This window comes from Neofelis nebulosa, chromosome 15, assembly GCF_028018385.1.
Source record: "Neofelis nebulosa isolate mNeoNeb1 chromosome 15, mNeoNeb1.pri, whole genome shotgun sequence".
NCBI lineage: Eukaryota > Metazoa > Chordata > Mammalia > Carnivora > Felidae > Neofelis > Neofelis nebulosa.
In genome coordinates, this window is record NC_080796.1 from 9,500,937 (window position 1) to 9,522,514 (window position 21,578).

At 44.3% G+C, this 21,578-nt stretch overlaps 1 protein-coding gene across 16 annotated transcripts in view; it reads right to left on the reverse strand.

Moving 5' to 3' along the window:
- The window catches only part of CDC42BPA (CDC42 binding protein kinase alpha), a 316,161-nt gene that overhangs the window by 130,510 nt on the left and 164,073 nt on the right, over positions 1 to 21,578 (reverse strand). For all 16 annotated transcript variants that reach the window (XM_058700194.1, XM_058700191.1, XM_058700193.1 and 13 more), the window contains 3 exons: positions 20,489 to 20,568; positions 18,377 to 18,543; positions 4,331 to 4,453 (listed from right to left, as the gene is read on the reverse strand). In XM_058700194.1, coding sequence (XP_058556177.1) covers positions 4,331 to 4,453; positions 18,377 to 18,543; positions 20,489 to 20,568 — 370 coding nt within the window. The remainder of the gene's footprint in view (positions 1 to 4,330; positions 4,454 to 18,376; positions 18,544 to 20,488; positions 20,569 to 21,578) is intronic.

The following is a 21,578-nucleotide window of genomic DNA, read 5'->3' on the forward strand; positions in this document are numbered from 1 at the left end:
TAAAAAATCTAAACAGACCAATAATGCTAAAGATACCGAATTAATAATCAAAAACCTCCAAACAAAGAAAAACCCAGGACCTGGCGGTTTTACTGGTGAATTCTAACAAACCTTGTAAAAAGAATTAACACCAATCCTTCTTGAACTCTTCCAAAAAGTGAAAGAGGAGAGAATACGTTCAAACTCATTTTATGAGGCCAGCACTACACTGATACCACAGCCAAAGAGTGCCAAAAGCAAAAATCAACAAGTGGGACAACATTGAACTTACTTCTGGAGAGCAAAGGAAACCATCCACAACATAAAAAGGCAACCTAATGGATGGGAGAAAATACCTGCAAATCACATATCTGAGAAGGGGTTAATACAGAAAATATATTTTAGTAACTCGTAAAACTCAATGGCAAACAATCTGATTAAAAAATGGGCAGAAGATCTGAATAGACTTTTTCTTTTTTTTTTTCCCCCTAAAGAAGACATAAAGATGGCCAACAGGTACATGAAAAGGTGCTCAACGTCATAAATTATCAGGTCAATGCCAATCAAAACCATGATGAGCTATCACCTCGCACCTGTTGGAATGGCTGCTGTCCAAAGACAAGATATAACAAGTGTTGTTATAAACAAGTGTTATAAACAAGTGTTGCAGATAAAAAGGAATATTTGTGCACTGTTAGTGGAAACATAAATTGGTACAGCCACTTTGGAAAACATGGAGGCTCTTCAAAAAATTGCAAATAGGGGCACCTGGGTGGCTCGGTCGATTAAGCGCCCGTCTTCAGTTCAGGTCACGGTCTCATGGTCATGGCCCGTGCTGGGCTCTGTGCTGCCAGCTCGGAGCCTGGAGCCTGCTTCAGCTACTGTGTCTCCCTCTCTCTCTGCCCCTCCCCCGGCTGCAGTCTGTCTCTGTCTCTCTCAAAAATAAATAAATAAATAAATAAATTAATTAATTAATTAAAAATAGAACTACTGGAGGATCTACCAATTCCACTTCTGATTATTTATCCCAAGAAAACAAAAACACTGAATTGAAAAGGTATGCATTCCATGTTCACTGCAGCATCATTCACAAGCATCAAGACATGGAAGAACTTAAATGTCCGATGATGGATATGTGGATAAATAAAACGTGGGGTGTATGCACAATGGAATACCACTGAGCCATTAAAATAAGCACTATCTTGCCATTGGCAGCAAAGTGGATGGACCTTGAGGGAATTATGCTAAATAAAGGCAGTCAGAAAGACAAATACTGCATGATCTCACTCAATGTGTGGAATCTAAAATAACCAAAAAAGGGAACTCGGAGAACAAATTTGGTGGTTCTAAGAGGCAGGGGTGCAAGGGCATGTTGAAGGAGTGAAGGTGATCACAGGTACAAATTTCTAGTTACATAATGCCTAAGTCCCGGGGAGGCAATGCACAGCATGAGGACTATAGCTAATAATTCTGTACCACATACTGAAAAGTCATTGAGAGAGTAGCTCTTAAAATTTCTAAGCACAAGGAAAAAAATCTGTAACTACGTGTGCTGATGGTAACTGGACTTCCTGTGGTGGTCATTTCACAATATATACAAATACTGAACCATTATGTGCACACCTAAAACTAATTAATACCATGTTGTATGTCAACTATATCTCAGAAAGGAAACAGAAAAATAAAAGAATGAAAACAAAAACAAAGGCAGTACAAAAAACAAAAAAAAGAAAGAAAAAAAAGAAAGGCAGAAAACGAAAGACCAATATTCTTCATGTACACAAATGCCAAAATCCTTAACAAGATACTAGGAATAAAATTCAGTAACACATAAAAATAATTATACACCATGACCAGTGATGTATATATTCCAGGGATGTAAGTTTGGTCCAATATTTCAAAATCAACCAATCTAATCCACCATGTTTATAGGCTAACAAAAGGGGGAAAAATCACATGTTCATATCGATAAATGCAGAAAAAATACTTGACAAATTTCGACAACTATCTGTGATAAAAACTCTCAGAAATACAGAAATAGATGTGTACTTCTGACTTGGTAAAGAGCACCTACAAAAAATGTGTAGCTAATATTACGCTTGAGGGCAAAACACTGAAGGCTTCCCCCTAAGACTGGGAAGAAAGCCAGGATGTATATTCTCATCACTCTTCTCCAACACAGCGCTGGGGATTCTAGCCAGTACAGCAAAAAGAAATGAAAAGCACACAGATCAAAGAGGCAAAAACACAACCGTCCTATTTGCAGATGCATGATGATTAGCACAGAAAATCCTAAGGATTCAATCAATTAAAAAGGAATCAATTAGGGGCGCCTGGGTGGCTCAGTCGGTTGGGCGTCTGACTTTGGCTCAGGTCATGATCTCACGGTTCTTGAGTTCGAGCCCCGCGTCGGGCTCTGTGCTGACAGCTTGGAGACTGCTTCAGATTCTGTGTCTCCCTCTTTCTCTGCCCCTCCCCTGCTCATGCTCTGTCTCAAAAATAAATAAAACATTAAAAAAAATTTTTTTTAAGAAATCAATTAAAAAAAAAAACACCCTCTGAGAGCTAATAAAATGGGCTTATGAGTAACTCATCTCAATCCATATTACCTCTCTGAAGATAAATCCCTAACCATCCCAGCTGGTCACTGTTTTTTCAGTGTCAAATAACTAACACATTCAGTGCTCTTGATGCTTTATTGTTGATAGCAAATCAAAGCAAATGATTCTGCATATCATATTTCCAAACACCTTAACTGTAGAAAATAAAGCTACAGAAATTTGATAAAGAGATATCTCTTAGGAAGAGAGCCACTTAAAAATATAGAACAGCATAAATTATGGTCAAATTTAAGAGCTCCATGTGTGTTTAATATAAGCAAAGTATTAACACGGCATTTAAACAGTCCTTTTAGGGGCGCCTGGGGGGCTCAGGCGGTTAAGCATCTGACTTCAGCTCAGATCATGATCTCACGGTTCGTGGGTTCGAGCCCTGCATCAGGCTCTGTGTCTCCCTCTCTCTCTGCCCTTCCCCCACTCATGTGCTCGCTCACTCTCTCTCCTCCCCCTTCAAATAAACATTAAAAAATTTTTTTAAATAGTCATTTTCATAAAAGATCCTGTCTCAGATTCTTCTTCTCCTTCACTTACTTTGGTCTTAAAACGGCCTTTCTGGAGAGGCCTGACTATCCTGGCTAAGCCAGTACCTTCTCTCTCTCCTTATGCTGAGACCAGGTGCCATGCCTCTAAACCCTGCAAAAGGCTCCCATTGCACTGACAGAAAAAAAAAACCCAAAAACCTTGTAACAGTGAGACTGTACTGATGAGGGCACAAGCCCTACCCGACCCTCTGTTCTCCACCCCGTCTCCATCATCCTCCCCGCTAGCTCATCCTGCTCCAGCCACGCCGTCCGAACTCCTGAGGCGCATTCTGACTTCGGGGCCTTTGCACCGGCTGGTCCTTCTGCGTGGAACGTGTGCTTCCCATTTAACCGCACACTAGCCCCTTACCTGCCTCAAGTTGTTGCTCACCTGTCGCCTTCTCGGCGAGGCTTACCCCCAGGCCAGCCTGCATCAGATGACACAACCCCCCATCCTGGACTTCTGGCCCCTTCTCCGTATCCTGCTCTAAGTACTCACCACCTTCTAACATAGTGTGTCATTTACAGAGTTACACAGTTACTGTCTCATGTCTGTTGGGTGCCTTCCAGTCCCGCAAGAACAGGGTTCTGTCATTGTCATCATGCTTAGAACTGCATTCCAAGAGCCTCAGACCATACCTGCTCCCCAGCAGGTGCTCAATCAGTATTTGCTGAACGAACGGACTCAACGCACGAATGGACGGAACGGACATATCGACACTTGTCTGAATTAATTTACTTAAATCTCGTCAATGTGCCGAAAGGAACCGTCACAGAGAAAATAAAAGTTCACGTCTTGCTGTCCGCATACATGCAGTTTCCTTGTCTACACTACACTGTCCTTCTTCCTGACTCCTGACACTCCCTCCCCTGTTCGTGTGTATGCTAAGCCAGACAAGTTCCAGCTAAACCTCCCAAACTAACACATCTTCTCAAAGCACCATCTTTTTCGCGTGAACCTTGGTGAGGCGCCCCTCCTGATCCTCCCCAGGGACCTATGCTCGTGTTTCTCATGCACTGCAGAAACTATTTTTTCCCATACCAAAATGTGAGTTCCTTGAAACCAGAAACCATTCTGACTTGCTCTCCCCTTACTGGTGCAGAGCTCACGTTACATAACATGAGACAGGCACTCAGTATATATTGTGTGTGTAAACAGCCTTTTTTTTTAAACCTACTAATCTGAATGAATAGTGAATCACAGAAATTTACCTCTTACTTGTTTCCTTAGTTTTTCAATTTCTTCTTTCAAGGTTTTGATCTCTAAATCTTTGCTTGCCGTGAGTGGACCGTCAGCAGTTGAATACTGCAGCGCTTGAACAGTCTGTGTTGACTCTTTAAAAAAAAAAAAGAATAAAGGATAAAATGAGAAATATGGCCATATTAAAAAAATTTTTTAACTAACAGCAATATATTTCTTTTTTTTAATGTTAATTTATTTATGCTGAGACCAAGCGAGCAGGGGAGGGGCAGAGAGAGAGGGAGACAGAATCCCAAGGAGGCTCTGCACTGTCAGCACAGAGCTCAACACGGGGCTCGAACTCATGAACCGTGAGATCACGACCTGAGCTGAAATGAAGAGTCAGATGCTTAACCAACTGAGCCACCCAGGCGCCCCAATATATTTCTTTCTAGAGAAATCCATATATAATTCTACTGATCAAAACATCTACTCAAAAAGCATGCAAACACATCACAATTAAATCCCAAAACTCCAACACATGTGTCTTTAAAAGTATAACAGACGTAGGAAAGGACTGGCCTTCTACCAAACACAGCAGGTGCACTTTACCAGCAAGTCAACCCATTCAGGTCCCTTTCATTCTGGCAAGAAGGGTCATCATGTGGTAACCCAAAAACTTCCTGGGTCAGATGATGCATTAAAAACAGTCTGGTGTGTGAAGGGAGGTTTAGAGATGTTAACACCAGTTGACCTTGAAAAATGCAGGGGGTTTGGGGCACTGATCCTCCCCCATGCAGTTGAGAATCTGTGTATGACTTTTTTTTTGAAATTTTTTAAATGTTTATTTATTTTTGAGAGAGAGAGAGAGAGAGAGAGAGAACATGAGCAGGGGAGGGGCAAAGAGAGAGAGGGAGACACAGAATCCAAAGCAGGCTCCAGGCTCTGAGCTGCCAGCACAGAGCCTGACGCGGGGTTCGAACCCACGGACTGTGAGATCGTGTGACCAGAGCCAAAGTCCGACGCTTAACTGACTGAGCCACCCAGGCACCCCGAAAATCTGTATATGAGCTTTGACTCCCCGAAAACTTAACTACTAATAGCCTCCTGGTGATCAGAAGCCTAACCAATAACATAAACTGCCGATTAACACAGATTTTGTAATCTATGTGCATTATACACTGTATTCTTACGATAACGTAAGCCAGAGAAACAAAAATGTTACTGAGAAAATCATGAGGAAGAGAAAACACATTTACAGTATGATACCGTATTTATCAAAAAGGAAGTAAGTGCACAGGACCACGCAGTTCAAAGCTGCACCGTTTCAAGGGTCGAGTGTATACAATGTACAGAAATGCCAGCCTCCAGATTTTATGTATGACTCTGGCTCATCAATTTAGCTAAAACAGATTACTTTATCTTGCGGTTCTACTCAGAAGATGCAAAGTATCAAAGAAATGTTAACTCTACTGAAGTGTTTTTCCAGATACTAGCAGAAGATCTGGAAAAAACGCAAACTTTAAAAGAATTTTATGTCAGAAACAAAACCACCCTGTGCTACAACGGTTGCAGCACTATTTTATGGAGGGTTGGCCATAGTAAGTCTCCACCTTCACCGTAATCGTCTGTCAGTACAAATCATGACTGATTGCTTTATACCAGTTACGTTATTTTATACTGTTTTATGCAACTTATATTATTTCTATGGCATATTATTACTTATATATATTACTTATATTTTACACACACACACAAGCTCCAAAACATTGCGGCCGTCAAAGGAGGGGGGTTTTCTAATTAATTTTCACCATCTGTACAGAAAATAGTATCATCATCTTTGTATGCACGGTGGCCAATAAATATTTGTTAACTTGAACTAAAGGTGTAAGATATACGTATTGCGCATCCGACCGTGATCTTCTGCATCCAATAAGTACATCTTATATGTTTATTTTTGGGTTCAAAACATGGTAAATATTGGTATATTTGGTATTTCTTATTTTTAAAGAAACATCCCTTATTTGTTTAAGAAGACACCGAAGTTGGGAGTAGGAGAAGGGAGATCTAAAAATAGCCCTGGGGTACTAGTAACAGCTACTTTTCTTCCTAGACTCCACTTCCGGTCTGCTAAAACGCCCATTACCTGTCTGTTAGCCATTCTTATTCTCTCTTTGAATAACAATTTCGCACATTGTTCACTGCGCTTCTTACCATTACGACCCTTTTCATTACTCCTAGTAACTCTCACATCAAAATAGACAATCCACCCAACACTCTGGCTTTCTGGCACACAAACCCCCCAAGGCAGACACTGTTGGGGCTTTTTACCTAGAAGCGATTCCCGGGAGACTTTTTTCTGGCTACACCGCCAGATCCGCGGGTCACAGCCCGGACCCACGGCTCCTGCCTCACGTGAACCTAGAAATGTGTATGTGTGCAGGTGGCAGGGGCGGTGGTGTTCACACAGGCACGGGACCAAGAAAGCTCAGCATCGTACAGAACGTGAAGCAGGCTCCCATGTCACAGAGCGGGACTGCTCCTCTGCTGGTGGCTGGCCCACGGAGAAGTGCTCCCGGAAGCCCGGCCGAGACTCGGTAACCGCACGGCCTCCAAGACCTTGACTGCAGCTACGCCTCTCTCTCTCTTATCTCCACAGTGCACTTACTCGAGGGACACCTCACTGATTCGTCGTTCCCACCGAGAGATCGAATCCACTGTCCTGACATTATTCGTTTTTTTTCTCTTTTCTTCCTTATTTGCCCAGGTTAGATCCCGTGGTCCATCGCTACAGGAACTGCTCTGCACACCCACCTTCGGCCTGTCTGCCCTCCGTTCCTCGGTGACACAGCCTGGAAGGTGCCCGTGTCGGCCGAATGGGACTCTTCCCACTCCATGCTTCCGTCACGGAGGCTGACAAAGTGGCTGAAGGAAACGCAGTCACCTGACACTCACGTCTGCTAACACCGACCATCTGGCGACGACTGGCGGTCCTAAACCATTTCCCCAGAGCACGCGGTCTTCTGTGAACTGACCATCTCACGCAGTGTCTTCATCTTGACAAAAATCTCACGGTCTCCACCTTCCTTGTTCGCAGGTGATGGGCCCTGCTTTGTATTTGATGTTGCGTCTGTGTCCTCAAAGTAGAAGGTACGCGCTGCGAGGGCCAGTACTGTCCTCTTTTTCTGTTCACCGTCACCCCCACCCCAGTCGTGTGCAGAACAGTTCCCGGGACATCAGTGTTCAATAAACAGCTGGTAAATGGATGGAGTAGCTTACACGTAAACTGTGCCACTGCATGAAACGCGCGTTGATACAAAAGACCATGATGTCTTATTTTCACTGGGTTTGCTTTGTGAAATGATACCACCCACACAGAACGATACTGCCTAAGAACATGTGAGATCATTTAAAACATCCCCAAAGCCTCCTATACAGCAATCTTCTCATTCAGAACAGGAAGGAGAAGGAAGCACCAGGTCATTGCTCCATCACTCCTGCTGCAAAAAGTCCAAGAATGTAACTTGCAAAACTCTTATTTTTACAGAATCAAGTATCTGAGAGAGCAGAGAGGACGCAGGACAATGAAACAGGGAGGGAACAGCCATTCTGAGGCGAGAAGACTCTGGCAGCTGGCTCCGATTTCTGAACTTCACCCAGTTCTGTGGCCAGGCTTAGGCCCCAGCTTGCCCTAAACGGAGCGCTATTATGCTGGAGGAAAAACACACCAGAGCTTGTGGAGAATGGGTGGGGCTGCTGAAACAACTCGGAAACCTCCAGATCCCTAAATATGTGCTGCTATTTTCATCGTGGTGTCTTTGTTGTATCCGGAGACTGCGTGGGAAGTCAGGAGCTTCTAAAATGCAGACTAAAATCTCCTCTGGCACTAGAGTATTTGAGAAACAAGAGTCTTGCCTCAGGAGAAGAGTCTGTCTCAAATACGTGGCCAGTCTCCCCATCAACACATTTGCCAAACAGGAAAAGGGCACGGGGTAGGAGGCTGAAGGGCAGAGTGAATCGCCCACACTTTACCGAGTGAGGAAGAGAGCCCCAGCCTGGCTCTTTCTAGATCTCCCTTTGTGATACTTGAACCCGGAGGTAGGCTGAGCCAATGAAATCTGCAAGCCAGCCTTGTCCTAGCTCAATTCCCGGTTAGAGGGAGCTCTAGGAGAAACCGAAAACTTGTGCTACAGCACCACCTTCTGGAAAACAAAAGAAAGGCTCCTGAATGACAACCTGTTGAACCCTTAGAATCCAAGGAGAGAAAACCTTCCCTAAGTAAGAAAGGTGTCTGCTACTTCAACTGTGACCACAGAGGTACATTTCATGACGCACTATGAGAAAACCACAGTGATACGGTTTCACAAAAAGAAAGGACTGTTTTCCAGCAACTAAATTCAAAGACATGAAGCACTGTGTTCTCACAGATAAAAAAACTCAAAATGGCGGTTAGGAAGAAATTCAATGAACTATGAGAAAACTCAGAAAGGCAACTCAGTAAACTCATGAATAAAATTAGCGAACAGAAGGAGTACTTTACAAAAGAGGCTGAAATTATGAGAAAAACACAAACAAAAATTCTGAAGCTGAAGGACTCAATATATGAGGCTGAAAAATGCGTGACCAAGCACTGGGGGCACCTGGGGGGCTCAGTGGGTTGAGCACAGATTCTTGGTTTCAGCTCAGGTCACCATCTCATGGGTCGTGGAACTGAACCCCGTGTCGAGCTCCGCACTAAGCGTGGAGCCTGCCTGGATTCTCCCTCTCTCTCCCTCTGCCCCTCCTCTCTGCTCATGCTCACTCTCTCGCTCTCTTTCTAAAAATAAATGTTAAAAAATTTTTTTTTAAAAAGCACTGAAAACAGAGCAGATCAAGAAGCAGATCAAAGAGAATACATGATTTGGAGGGGGGGGGAATCTAGAAATGATTCAGGTGGAAGAGAAGAGAGATCTGAGATTTTTAAAAAGTGAAGAAACTCCACAAGAGTTACCATACTCTATCAGACAAGCGAACCTAAGGAAAATGAGGATACCACAGGGAGGTGGTTTATTTAAAGAAAAAATAGCTGAGAACTTCCCCAAACTGGAAGAACTGGTCATAAAAGTCCATGCAGCTGAATAGGACACATTATTATCTCAATGAAAAAAGATCTTCACTAACACACCTTATAATGAAACTGTCAAGAGTCAATGGTTAAGAATTTTTTTAAAGTTTCTTTTGAGACAGAGAAAGAGAGAGAGAGAGAGAGAGAATGAACATGCATGCGAGCAGGGAAGGGGCAGAGAAAGGAGACAGAGAATCCCAAGCATGCTCTGTATTGTCAGTGCACAACCCAATCTCATGAACCATGAGATCATGAGCCAAAATCAAGAGTCAGACATTTAACCAACTGAGTCACCCAGGAGCCCCATCAATGGTAAAAAATTTTTTAAAGCACCCAGGGGGAAAAGGGATGTGATTTACACCCATTAGGCTACCAACAGATTTCTCGGCAGAAACCACAGAGCAGAAGAGAGTGGGATGACATATTCAAAGTATTGACAGATAAAAACCACCAGCCAAGAATATTCTTTTTTTTTTTTTTTTTTTTTTTATTTATTTTTGGGACAGAGAGAGACAGAGCATGAACGGGGGAGGGGCAGAGAGAGAGAGGGAGACACAGAATCGGAAACAGGCTCCAGGCTCCGAGCCATCAGCCCAGAGCCCGACGCGGGGCTCGAACTCACGGACCGCGAGATCGTGACCTGGCTGAAGTCGGACGCTTAACCGACTGCGCCACCCAGGCGCCCCCAGCCAAGAATATTCTATCCAGCAAAGTTATCCTTCTGATATGAAGGAGAGATAAAGGCTTTCCAAGAAAACAATAGCTATGGTAACTCACCACCACAGACCTGCCTTCAAGAAATGTTGAAAGGAGCTCTTAAAACTGAAACAAGGGGTGCCTGGGTGGCTCAGGCTGTTGAGCGTCCAACTTCGGCTCAGGTCATGATTTCACAGTTTGTGAGTTCGCGCCCCATCTTGGGCTCTGTGCGGACAGCTCAGAGCCTGGAGCCTGCTTCGGATTCTGTGTCTCCCTCTCTCTCTGCCCCTCCCCTGCTTATGCTCTATCTCTCAAAAATAAATAAACGTAAAAAAATTAAAAAAAAAAAAACGGAAAATGAAAGCACACAAAATTCTGATTCAGATGACAGACATTCAGAACTAGAAAACTGTAACCCTATTTCAGAATAGTGTGTCACATACTTAAGGATAGCATAAATGTTAAAGGAAAGGAGCATTTAAAGTAACTATAGCTACTACAATTTTACTTTTTAAAGTTTATGTATTTTTGAGAGAGAGAGAGAGAGAGAGACAAAATGTGAGTGGGGGAGAGGCAGAGAGAGAGAGGGGGGACACAGAATCCGAAGCAGGCTCCAGGCTCTGAGCTGTGAGCACAGAGCCCGACGTGGGGCTCAGACTCACAAACCCTAAGATCATGGCCTGAGCCGAAGTCAGATGCTTAACGACTGGGCCACCCAGGCGCCCCTAGCTACTACAATTTGATAACAAATTCACAGAATAAGAAGAGAAAACTTGTGACACCAAAAGTATAAAAGGGAAGGCATAAAAGGATGGAATCTTTATAGGTGAATGAAGCTGCTGTCATCAGAGACAGGACTATTTTATCTACGAGACATTTTATGTTAACCTCATGGTCACCACATGACAAAAATCTAGAGCAGAGGCACAAAAGATTAAAACAGGAAGGAGCCAATCACCATGGAAAACCACCAACTGGCAAAGGCAGACAGAAGAAGTTAAAGGAAACAACGGAGAGACAAAATAACCAGAAGGCAAGAGAGAAAATGGCAGTAGTGAGTGCTTTCAAATCAATAATCACCCTAAAAATAATTGGATCGCACTCACCAACAAGAAGGCATGGAGCAGGGGGAAGGATTTCAGAAACAAACAAACAAGACCCAAGTATATATGCTGCCTAAAGGAGACCTATCAGTTCTGAAGATACACACAGGCTCCAAGCAAAGGGAGGGAAGATAATACTCCAAGCAAGCAAAAACCAAAACAAAGTGGGAATAGCCATACTTCTATCAAACAAGAGAGACTTCGAGCCAGAAATGGTAACAAGACAAAGGTCATTGTAGAAAAACAAAGGGGTCAATACGTTAAGAAGATATAATAAATCTGGGGCGCCTGGGTGTCTCAGTGGGTTAAGTGTCCAACTCTTGATTTCGGCTCAGGTCATGATCTCTTGGTTGGATTGAGCCCCACATGGGGCTCTGAGCTGACACCATGGAGCCTGCTTGGGATTCTCTCTCCCTCTCTCTGCCCCTCCCCCACCACTCACATTCTTTCTCTTTCTCAAAATAAATAGATTTTTTAAAAAGAAGATATAAATGTAAATATATACACTCCCAACACCCAAGTACCGAAACACATTAAGCAAGTACTAACAGATCTTAAGGAAGAAAGAGACGATACAATAATAGTAGGTGACTTCAATACCCCACTATTAACAATGGATAAATGGTCCAGACAGAAAATCAGCAAGGAAATGTTGCAATCGAACCCTACTTTAGAACAAAGGGACTTAACAGACATTACAGAACATTCCATCCAACAGAAGCAGAATACACATTCTTAAGTGATAGCAGGACAGGCTCCAGGACAGATCACATGACAGGACATAAAACAAATATCAGAAAATTTAAAAAGAAATTATACCATCTTTTCTGACCACAATGGTATGAAATTAGAAATCAACAAGAGGAAGGCGAGAAGAACTACAAATATGTGAAAATTAAATGATTCTAAACAACCACGGGGTCAAAGAAGAAATCAGAAAAGAAATAAAAAATTTTCTCAAGACAACTGAAAACGAAAATACAAACATATCAGATTTGTGGAATCGATGGAGTAAAGCAGTCCAAAGAGGAAGTTTTTTTTTTTTTCTTTAAAAAAGTTTATTGACATTCTATGCAGTGAATGTACTGTGCAGTATTAGTTTCCGGAAAAGATTTCAGTGGCTCATCACTCACATACTACACCCAGTGCTCATCACAACACGTGTGCTCTGTAACACCCACCACCCATCTAGCCCATCCCCCACCCACCTCCCCTCCAGCAACCCTCAGTTTGTTCTCTGAAAGCTGATAGCAAAAAATGACCATATTAATAGAGAGATTTCAAATAACCTAATTTACACTTCAAGGAACTAAAAAAAGAAGAACAAATTAAGTCCAAAGTTAGCAAGTGGGAGGCAAAAATAAGGTTCAGAGCAGAAACAAATGAAATAGAGACCAGAAAAATAGCAGAAAGGATTGGAGAAACTAAGAGCTGGTTCTTTGAAAAAATAAACTACACAGACAAACCTTTATCTACACTAAGAAAAAAAGAGGAGACTCAAATAAAATTAAAGAGATGGGGCGCCCGGGTGGCTCAGGTGGTTAAGTGTCTGACTTCAGCTCAGGTCATGATCTCACAGTTTATGAATTTGAGACCCACAAAGGGCTCCCTGCTATAAGCACAGGGCCTGCTTTGGACCCTCTGTCCCCCCTCCCCCCCCCCCCCGCCCTTTCCCTGCTTGCTCTCTTTCTTTTTAAATGTCTATCCACTCTTGAGAGAGAGAGAGAGAGAGAGAGAGGGAGGGAGGGAGGGAGGGAGGGAGGCATGAGCGGGGGAGGGGCAGAGAAAGGGAGATACAGAATCCCAAGCAGGTTCCAGCTCTGAGCTGTGGGCGCAAAGCCCAACACGGGGCTCAAACCCACAGATGAGACCATGACCTGAGCCGAAGTCGGATGCCCAACTGACTGAGCCATCCAGGTGCCCCTCCCTGCTTACTCTTTCTCTCAAAAATAAACAAACATCTTGGGGTGCCTGGGTGGCTCAGCTGGTTAAGTGTCTGACTTCAGCTCAGGTCATGATCTCACGGTTAGTGGGTTCGAGCCCCGCATCGGGTTCTGTGCTGACAGCTCAGAGCCTGGAGCCTGCCTCAGATTCTGTGTCTCCTTCTCTGTCTCTCTGCCCCTCCCTGGCTCTCTCTCTCTCTCTCTCTCAAAAATAAATAAACATTAAAAAAATTAGAAAAAAAATCCCCCCCCCCCAAAAAAGAGGAAGAAATGAAAGAGACATTACAACTAAAACGACAGAAATATATAGGATCATATACTATGAACAATTATAGGCCAGGATATTACACAACCAGAAGAGATGGATACATTTCTAGAAACACACAACCTACCAAGACTGACTCAGGAAGAAAGAGAAAGTCTGAACAGACCAGTAACGAATAATGTGATTGAATCAGTAAACAAAAAACCTCCCAACACAGAATCTCTAGGAACTGACAGCTTCACTGGTGAATTCTACCGAACATTTAAGAAAAACTAACAATCTTCCTCAAACTATTCAAAATAATGAGGAGGAGGGAATATTTCCAAGTTCTTTCTAGAAGGCCTTAATACCAAAACCAGAGAAGACCACAAAAAACTATAGACCAATATCTCTGATGAATATAGATGTAAAAATTCTCAACAAAATATTAGCAAGCCAAAGTCAAGAACACAGTCATAGGATTATATATCATGACAAAGTGCGATTTATCTCTGGGATGCAAGGGTGGTCCAACATACGCAAATCAATAAATGTCATAGATCACCTCAATAAAAGATAAAAATCACACACTCATCTCAACAGACACAGAAAAAGCATCTGACAAAACGCAACATCCTTTCGTGATTAAAAAACCTTAACAGACTGGATATTGAAGGAACATAACAAAATAGGGTCATTTACAACAAAGTGACAACTAGCATTATACTCAATGGAGAAAAACTGAGAGCTTTTCCTCTAAGGTCAGGAAGAGGACAAGGATGTCCACTCTCTCTACTCCTATTCAATATAGTCCTGGAAGTGCTAGCCAGAGCAATCAGGCAAGACAAAGAAATAAAAGGCATGCAAATCAGAAAGAGAAAAGTAAAACTGTTACTATTTGTTGACATGATTTTACATATAGAAAATCCCCAAGAGCAAACCCAGATAACAGTTGGAACTAATCAACAATTTCAGCAAAGTTGCAGGATGCAAAATCAACACATAAACCTGTCGTATTCCTTTACAGTAATGATGAGACATTTGAAAAAGAGGTAAAGAAAACCATCCCATTCACAACAGCATCAAAAACAATAAACTACTCAGGAACGCTTTTAACCAAGAAGGACAAGATATGTACAATGGAAACTGTAAGAGTTTCCTGAGAAACAGAAGATGACACAAACAACTGGAAAGACATTGCACGTTCATAGATCACAAGTATTAATACTGTTAGAATGTTTACACTACCCAAAGCCATGTACAGATTTAACATAATATCCATCAAAACACCAAAGGGATTCTTCACAGAAACAGAAGAAATAATCCTAAACTCTGCTGTGGCATCACTAAAGACACTGCACAGACAGAGGGATCCTGACAAAAAGAACAAAGTCAGAGGTATCACGTTTCCTACTTTCAAACCACACTACAAAGCTACGATAATAAAAACAATACATTACGGGCCTAAACGCAGACACGCAGAGCAACAGAACGAAACAGAGCCTGCGATCAAATTGTGGCAAACATGGTCAACTAATTCTGCAAGGGAGCCAAGGACACCCAATGGGGAAAGGACAGTCTCTTCAACAAATGGTGCTGGGGAAACGTGCAGAACCACGAGAGTGGGCCCCTCTTGCACCACTCACAAAAATTAACTCAAAATAGATCGAAGACTTAAACATAAAGACCTGCCAGCATAAGACTTCTAGAAGTCTTCTAGAAGAGAACAGAGAAGAAGTTCCTGGACACTGGTCCTGGCAATGGTTTTCTGCATATGACACCAAAAGCACACGCAACAGACACAAAAACTAACAAATGGGACTGTCCCAAACACGGAAGCTTCCGTAAAGCAAAAGAAACAATTACTATAATGAAAAGGTGACTTACAGAATGGGAGAAAATTTTTGCAAGTAATCAAGACGTGGAAACAAGCTAAAGGCGCATCGGTGGATGAACGGATTAAAAACGATGGGGGCATATGTACACAACGGAGTATTACTCAGCCACGAGAAAGGAAACGTCCTGCTGTGTGTGACAACATGGACGGACCCTGAGCGCACTGCACGGAGTGAAGCAGTCAGATGGAGAAGGACACACGCTGTACAACATCACTTCTATGTGAGATCCAAAAAAGTCAAGCTCATAGAACAACAAAGAGTAAAACTGGTTACCGGGGACGGGGCAGGGGTGGGGGGATGTCATTTCACGGTACAAACTCACAACAAGTAATAGATAAATCATAAAGATCTACGGAGCAGAGTGGTCAATACAGACACCCGAGGTGCACTGTAATTATGTGACATGGGAGAAGGCACTAAACGGTCCTACAACAGCAATCTCGTTACAACAGATAAATGTATCAAATTAGTAAGTTGGACGTCTTAAATTTACACAATGATATGCGGCAAATATATTTATTAGAATGTCAAGACAACTTGCACGATAAAGAGGAATTAATCCACATGCAGAGATCTTGGCAACTTATTGAAAAAATAGAAAGCAGTCTGTTTTATTGATGTCTGGGGAGTGTTTTTCTCTACTGGGCCTCTAAAAATATAATAGTGAAATTTTATTATTGCAAAAACTTGATTCTTTCTCTCTTAAGAGTTACAAGCTTTTTGATTATATTCCTTCATTCACAAAAGGAGTTAAGTAAAATAAATTGTATGTTATGTCCTTTATTTTGGAGAAAATAAAGCAGGGAAGAGGGATAGTGAATGCTGAAGATAAAGCAAGATTAGCTTTCAGGGGCGCCTGGGTGGCTCAGTCAGTTAAGCGTCTGACTTCGCCTCAGGTCATGATCTCACGGTTCCTGGGTTCGAGCCCCGCGTCAGGCTCTGTGCTGACAGCTCAGAGACTGAAGCCTGCTTCGGATTCTGTGTCTCCTTCTCTCTCTCTCTGCCCCTCCCCTGCTCACACACTCTCTCTCTCAAAAACAAACATTAAAAAAAAAAAAAAAATTAAAAAAAAAAAAAGACTAGGTTTCAAATAGTGCAGTCAGGAAAGGCCTCATTTAAAGGTAACATTCAGGTAGAAACGTGAAGGAGGTAAGGGAATGAACCATATGAACACCAAAGGAAGACAACGTCAGGCAGGGCAACAGCTAATGCCAAGGCCCTGAGGTGGGGATGTGCCAAGCTGTGGGAAGAACAGCCAAGGAGCCCAGGGTGGCTAGAGGCAGAAAGAAGGATGGGGCGGCGGGGGAGTGGGGGAGCCTAGGAGGTGAAGTCAGAAAGGCAGGAAGAAGCCGGGCACAGACAGCGAGCCTGGCTGTTAAAGTGAGTGAGATGGAAAACCCCCGGGGTGGAGAAGAGGCCGTGAGGTAAAATGGTCTAAACTGTGCTCTAAGAGGATTGCTTGGCTGTTGTGCTGGAAATGGATCTGGAAGGTGGGAGAGGAGGGGCGCGGAAGGTGGGGGAGGAGGGGCGCGGAAGGTAGGGGAACCAGCGAGAAGGCTGTCACGGAAGGCAGGGGGCAGCGGTGGTGATGCGAACAGGGAGGGGGCCGTGCAGCGAGCGATGCCCAGAGTCGGGATCCTCGGTGACAGCAGAGCCACCGGACTCGCTGGCAGCAGGATGTGAGCTGTAGACAGAATGACAGGGCTTCCAGATGCCTCGGAGGCTGCAGTTCTGGGCGCCTCGGCTCACCGGGTACTCGGGAGGACCCTGGCATTCGGAGGTCAGAGCGCCGGGCAGAAATCAGGGAGCGAGACTGGGAATCACTGGTTCAACAGAAAACCAGGAGATTCGAGCGTCCCGGAAGTCCAAAGAAAGAGCTCTCAGGAGGGGGCGTGGTCCAGTGGGTCAAATGCGGACAGGTGCAAAGACGCGGACCGGTCAGCGTTCGCCAAGAGTCAACTTGACGTCAGCGCTCGTGAATTCAAAGTGGGATCGGTCAGCACACCACATGTCCCCGGTACGTTACCGTCGACCACACAGGAGCAGACATAATGCATTTAAACAGAGCTGGGGTCCTGGCAAAGGAGGGACACGTAGAAGAGGGAGCAACAGAGGTGGGGGTCCCCATGAGGGGGCTAGGACTGACCACGGGGCAAGGCGACAGGCTTGTTGGTAACGATGGGACTGAAGGCATACTGGAGGCACCAAAGGGGGTTCACCAGACCGGCGTGAACAGGAGATCATGCAGGGTCTGCTTGAAATGGAGATTAATAAAGATTTTAGCTGCCAGAGTCTCAAGACTGGAGTGGATGAGATCGGGCGGAGGACAAGATCATTGGACGTGAACAATCAAGAGACCAAGAAGTCGGAATATTAAAGAGGTCTGCCAACATGCATTTTAAGGTCACCAAGTATTTGGGGCGCCTGGGTGGCTCAGTCGGTTACGCATCTGACTCCTGGTATTGGCTCAGGTCACGATCTCACAGTTCGTGAGTTTGAACCCTGCATGGGCTTCTACGTGGGATTCTCTCTCTCCTTCTCTCTACATCCCTCCCCTGCTCACGTTCTCTCTTTCTCAAAATAAATATATAAACTTAAAATAGATAGATAGACAGATAGACAGAAAGACAGAAAGACAGAAAGACAGACAGAAAGAAAGAAAGAAAGAAAGAAAGAAAGAAAGAAAGAAAGAAAGAAAGAAAGAAAGAAAGAAAAATCACCAAGTATGAGGACAGGAGCGATGTCACAGAGAAAGTGTGCTAGGAAGCGGAACTTTTTAGGATAAGGAAATATGGTAGGCACACCGAGCGGTACGCTAGGATGCGAAGGGCTCCTTGTCCCCAGACGTGTCTATGTGCACACATACGCACCCGCAGGGGAACAAGGGCTGTTTTGCAGTTTACTGTTAATGTCATGAGTTTATGTAAATGGTATCATACTGTATTCTGTGTGACTTTCTTCCACTGGATTTTTTCCACCTCATAAAATAAATTTCTTTTCAAGATAAAACAACGCTTACAATACCCAGTTCCTAAAACTGTGAGTCCAATTCAAAAAAGGGAAAAAATACCATCTTTAAAACATATTTACCTTGAAGCTTTCTGCTAAGTTCAAGTTTTTCCTGCTCAAGGCGCTTAATTCTTCTCTCATAAGCTTCCGTGGCCAAGTTGTTGTCCAGAGTCCTCTGAACGTTGACATCCAGGTCGAGGGAAGCGGGCCCGGCTGTCACTCGTAAACAGCTCCGATCAGAAAGAACACTGCGGAGACAAAACAAGGTGAGTTCACACAGAAACAGAAAGTCTGAAGGAAAAAAGAGCCTTTTGAAACTGTCCATGTAAAACATGGATTTAAATAGCTAATTACAGTTGGCCATCTCTGCAGTGACTGTAAAACACATTTTTTGCACAACTCAACACAAATGACTTTTTAGAAGAATTTTTAAGTGAAAAATCGTCCCACTTATCTTGAATTTTAATAACCACAAATCGTAAAATGAAGTTTGCTGAAAACAAGGTGACCACCCAAGTGAAATCATAGTCCAATGCACACATCATGTCCTCGCTATCAAAATTTGGATGCAAAAGTGAATGCTTTCTTTAATTCAATACTTAGCTAAAAATATGTAAAGTGCTGGACATTCAACAGCGAGCAAAAGAGACGCTTGCCCATGAAGAGCTTGGCTTCCAGGGACAGAAACAAACCAGATAAATGAGTAAAATCTTCAGGGCATTAGAGCTGACTGCTAAGAGACAAAGCAGGGAAGGGGTGTGTGTGTGGGGGGGGGGGGGGGGTTGTCGAGTATTAATGGGGAGGAAATAAAAATCTAGACAAAGTGGCCAGGCAGCTATCACTCAGAAAGGAACTCGGAAGAAATTCCAGAGCGAGGAAGGGGACCAGCCAAGGGAGCCACAGGGGAAACAGCATTCCAGGCAGATGGAACAGAAGTGCAAAAGCTCTGAGGCGAGAGCGTGTCTGGCACATTCACAGGCCAGAAAGGAGATGTGTGTGGCTGGAGTCGAGTAAGGAAGGTCGAGAGTAGGGGGAAACAGAAAGATAAAGGAAGCCAGTGGTGCAGGGCCTTGTGAGAAGTTTGGTTTGGATTAAGATACGAAGGCACTGGGCTTGGGAGGACAGTGGGGGCTGGTCCTGAACGGAGGGGCGATACACTGTGGCTTCTGGCAGGACCAGACGCGTTCAGAGAAATCCAAGAGACAACATTAGAAACACGTGAAGCGGGTGGTTGAGAGATTCTAAGTAGGAGAGAGTGGAGAGGTCTCTGCCGGGGACACACCAGCAAACTTCTGGCAGTGTGCCAGAGCGTAAGCAGAAAAGGTCCCAAGACTAAGCGCTGGGGCACAGGGCCAGAGACAGAGGAGTGGCCAGAGAGGTGAGAGGTGGCCAGGCAAGTGCCCCGGAAACTCCCCCAGTTCATCCACACAGACGAGAGCCCAGGGCCAGAGGGAGGCAGGTGGTCCACGTGTGAAGGAGCGTGTGGAAACCACCCGCCGCAACCTCTCCGTGAAAGAGGAGGCGAGACTGCGAGGTGAGAGCACGGCGACAGAGGTTTCAGAGGAAAGTACAAAGCACGAAACAGTTACCCGGCCGAGCGGAAGAATGGGCACGGAGGGTAACACGGCGCACTTTCCAGGCAGCAAGAGGGGCGCGGGAGGTTGGAAACCATGAACTTAAGGAAGGACCAGCAAGAGCGGTCAGGTGTTTTTCTCTGGACCCTGAGCGGCACAGGTGCGGGCAGAAACGGGGACTGTAAGGATGATGTCACCTTAGCAAAACCATGTGACAGAGCAAGAGGCGGCCGAGGAGTCACAGGGCACACGAGTGATTACAATCGCACTCAGCCTAAGCCGGGTAAGGAGGAACGGGCAGCGGGCAGCGGAGTGGTGGCCCGTGAGAAGACGGCCAAGGTGACGGGGCCTGCCTGGCACACGGGGTGTATTTGCTCAAGAGCAAGGGACTCTTCCAGTTGGTGCCCTGTGGCTAAGAGTAAGATTCTGAGCTCTACTGTCCTTCTTTCTCCTCCAAAATCACTTAAAGTCCTCGTGTGTTTAACTTTTTCCAGCAGTAGCTTCATCCTGTATTGAAATTTTTTGGTTTTTTTCAAGGCTTTCTTGTACAGATTGTAAAACCTCAGTTCATTTTAATGGGCTTTAAGCTGTCCAAAGTATGTTAACTTTTCAAACTTACCAGCTACTAGTGTATGTGAAACCAACAAACGGCAGGTGGTGGCCAGAAAAGGCGGTATGTGTGGGGGGGGGCATCGTTTCCTAAGGGACGAGAAAACATCTGGTAAGAAATAAGCGACTGTGACCTGCAGGCCGATCCACATATTAGACGTCAAGCGGAAACACGGGCCCGTTGGATTTAGAAACCCCGATCTGGTCTGGTGCAGATGCGTAGTGACGTACGATAACATTCTAATAAAAATGAAAATCGAGACTGAAAGGCTGACGCCGAGGGTCCAGTCATTAATCACATATTCATACCTGCCGATCCGCCTCATCGCTAAGAATTATTTGTGACTCGAAATCGATACTCACAGTCCTTCTGCACTCGCTCAGGGACGTATACAGAGAAACAAACAAACAAAACCGAGCTGCCCGGGGCCTACGTTCGCAGCTGCGACTGGACAGGGAGGCGTTCTGCCTTCCTGGGTCAGCTGAGATACTACCAACCCGTGCTCTTTCCGGGGCCTACGTGTGCCATGTCTTTCACAGTTTTCTGCCCTGCAGGCACAGGGCCCAAGAGCCACCCGGCCCTCCTAAGCAAGGCGGCTGTGGCGTGCCCTACGAAGAAGTCCGTGCGTTAGACAAGCTCTGTTCGGGCGCGAGTTACATGGCCGCTGGCTGTGAATTCAAACTTCATCAATCAACAGTATATATGAAATAAAGTGACTTTAAATAGAAACATACATAAAACAAGGTTATGTATTGACTGGCTGATCAAAAGACCAGAGGCTCACAAGAACCTAACCGTGAGTTTCCCCTAGGAGTTTCCCCGGTTCACTAACACAGGGGACACAGAAACCTAGTTGAACATGTAACTACCATGATCAGAATCGACTGTACCACGTATCGAATTTGGAAGGACTCAAATTTCTGTTAATGGTAAATACAACTCCTATAGTAAGAAAGAAACTGATGAGGAAAGCCCAGAGAGGGAAGCATAAGAAGTTCTTAACTGCCTTGCATATGCTACTTACTGAACAGTGAAAAGTGACATAAAATATAAAAATTCTTAGTGTAGAATTAAAACCATAAGAAATAAAACAGTGGAA